General features: G+C 43.2%; 1 protein-coding gene across 1 annotated transcript; it reads left to right on the plus strand.

Moving 5' to 3' along the window:
• Positions 1 to 75: 75 nt before the first annotated feature.
• LOC111786884 lies at positions 76 to 1,228 on the plus strand (the record flags this gene model as incomplete). The annotated part of the gene is made up of 2 exons (XM_023667085.1): positions 76 to 855; positions 980 to 1,228. Coding segments are annotated over exons 1-2 (918 nt in total), but the record flags the coding sequence as incomplete, so codon positions are not given.
• Between the last annotated feature and the right edge of the window lie 6 nt (positions 1,229 to 1,234).

A 1,234-nucleotide genomic window follows, 5' to 3' on the forward strand; every position in this document is an offset into this window, starting at 1 on the left:
TTTGTTTTTCTGATTGTTCTTTAGGAATGGTTGTGGATTGTTCATGTTTGAAGTTCTTGTGCTGGTTATTGTTACTGAATGGTTCACTGTTTTGGTTCTTCTCAGGTTTGCTGAAATAGTCTGCTATTATTATTGTGATTCGGTTTTCGTAGGCTTAGTGTTGTGTGGTCTTACTGCCAATTAGTAATGGAAGAGTTTCGGACGTCGGGGATTTATGGAAGCTCTACTATGAGGAGGAAAAGGAGTCGAACTTCCCGTCGTCCTCGACTCGAGTCACAGCAACTAGCTGAAGGTTTAGATCCTTCACCGTCATCTTCGACGCCACCTTCTGATGATGCAGTCAAGTTCTCCAGTGATGAGAATGGTGGTGGTGATGGTAGTTCTAGGAGAAAAGAATTAAGTCTCAATCAATGTGTATCCAGAGGCTCATCTGTTAATGGGGCTGAAAACGAACATTTTCTTAAAAGAAGCATAAAAGATGGAAGTTATAATTCATATTACCGTAGTGAAACGGGACAAAGTGCTAATGATAACAAACGCAGCAGCGAAGGTGTCCTTGCTCCTGCTAATTGGAGAAGCACGAGCAAGGCATCAGATGGTATTGAATCGGAGTCGAGTAGCATCGACCCATATGGTGGAAGGTATGGTGGTGAAAGTTCGAGTTCTGGACAGAAAGGACTTTATGCTGAAGGATTAGGAAATGATAGCAAGGTTAAGAAGGTTAAACTTAGGGTTGGTGGGGTCACCCGTACTATTCGAGCCACTTCCCCTCCCAATGGCACATCGAAAGGCCCTTCTTCGAAGGGTTCTCAACCTTCCGATGGTCATAGGCAGCAACACAAGCATAACTTTCAGGTACTTTTGAACGTTACTCATATGGAAGTTTATGTTAGTGCTATCGTGCACGTTATAACCAAATAAGTTAGCAACACTCGAAACTGATTTTTTTTTCTTCTCTCCAATGTGTTTCGGAAAGCAGGAAAACTTTACTGGAAATCATTCACCTTCAGAAAGACGAGGCAGATTACATGGAGTTCCGTGGAGAGACTTCTCACAAGGTGGCTTTGGCCTAGAAAAGGAGGAGACATTGACAGGGAAGATGGCTGGGAAGCATGGAGCAGAGTCGGTTCGAAAGAGTAAAAGGGCCTCAAAGAAGCGTGTTCTTAATGGGGATTTTGATGACGACGAAGATGATGAGATACGGTATTTGGAGAAGCTTAAAACTTCGAAGGCT

This window comes from Cucurbita pepo, unplaced genomic scaffold (assembly GCF_002806865.2).
Source record: "Cucurbita pepo subsp. pepo cultivar mu-cu-16 unplaced genomic scaffold, ASM280686v2 Cp4.1_scaffold003207, whole genome shotgun sequence".
Taxonomy (NCBI): Eukaryota; Viridiplantae; Streptophyta; class Magnoliopsida; order Cucurbitales; family Cucurbitaceae; genus Cucurbita; species Cucurbita pepo.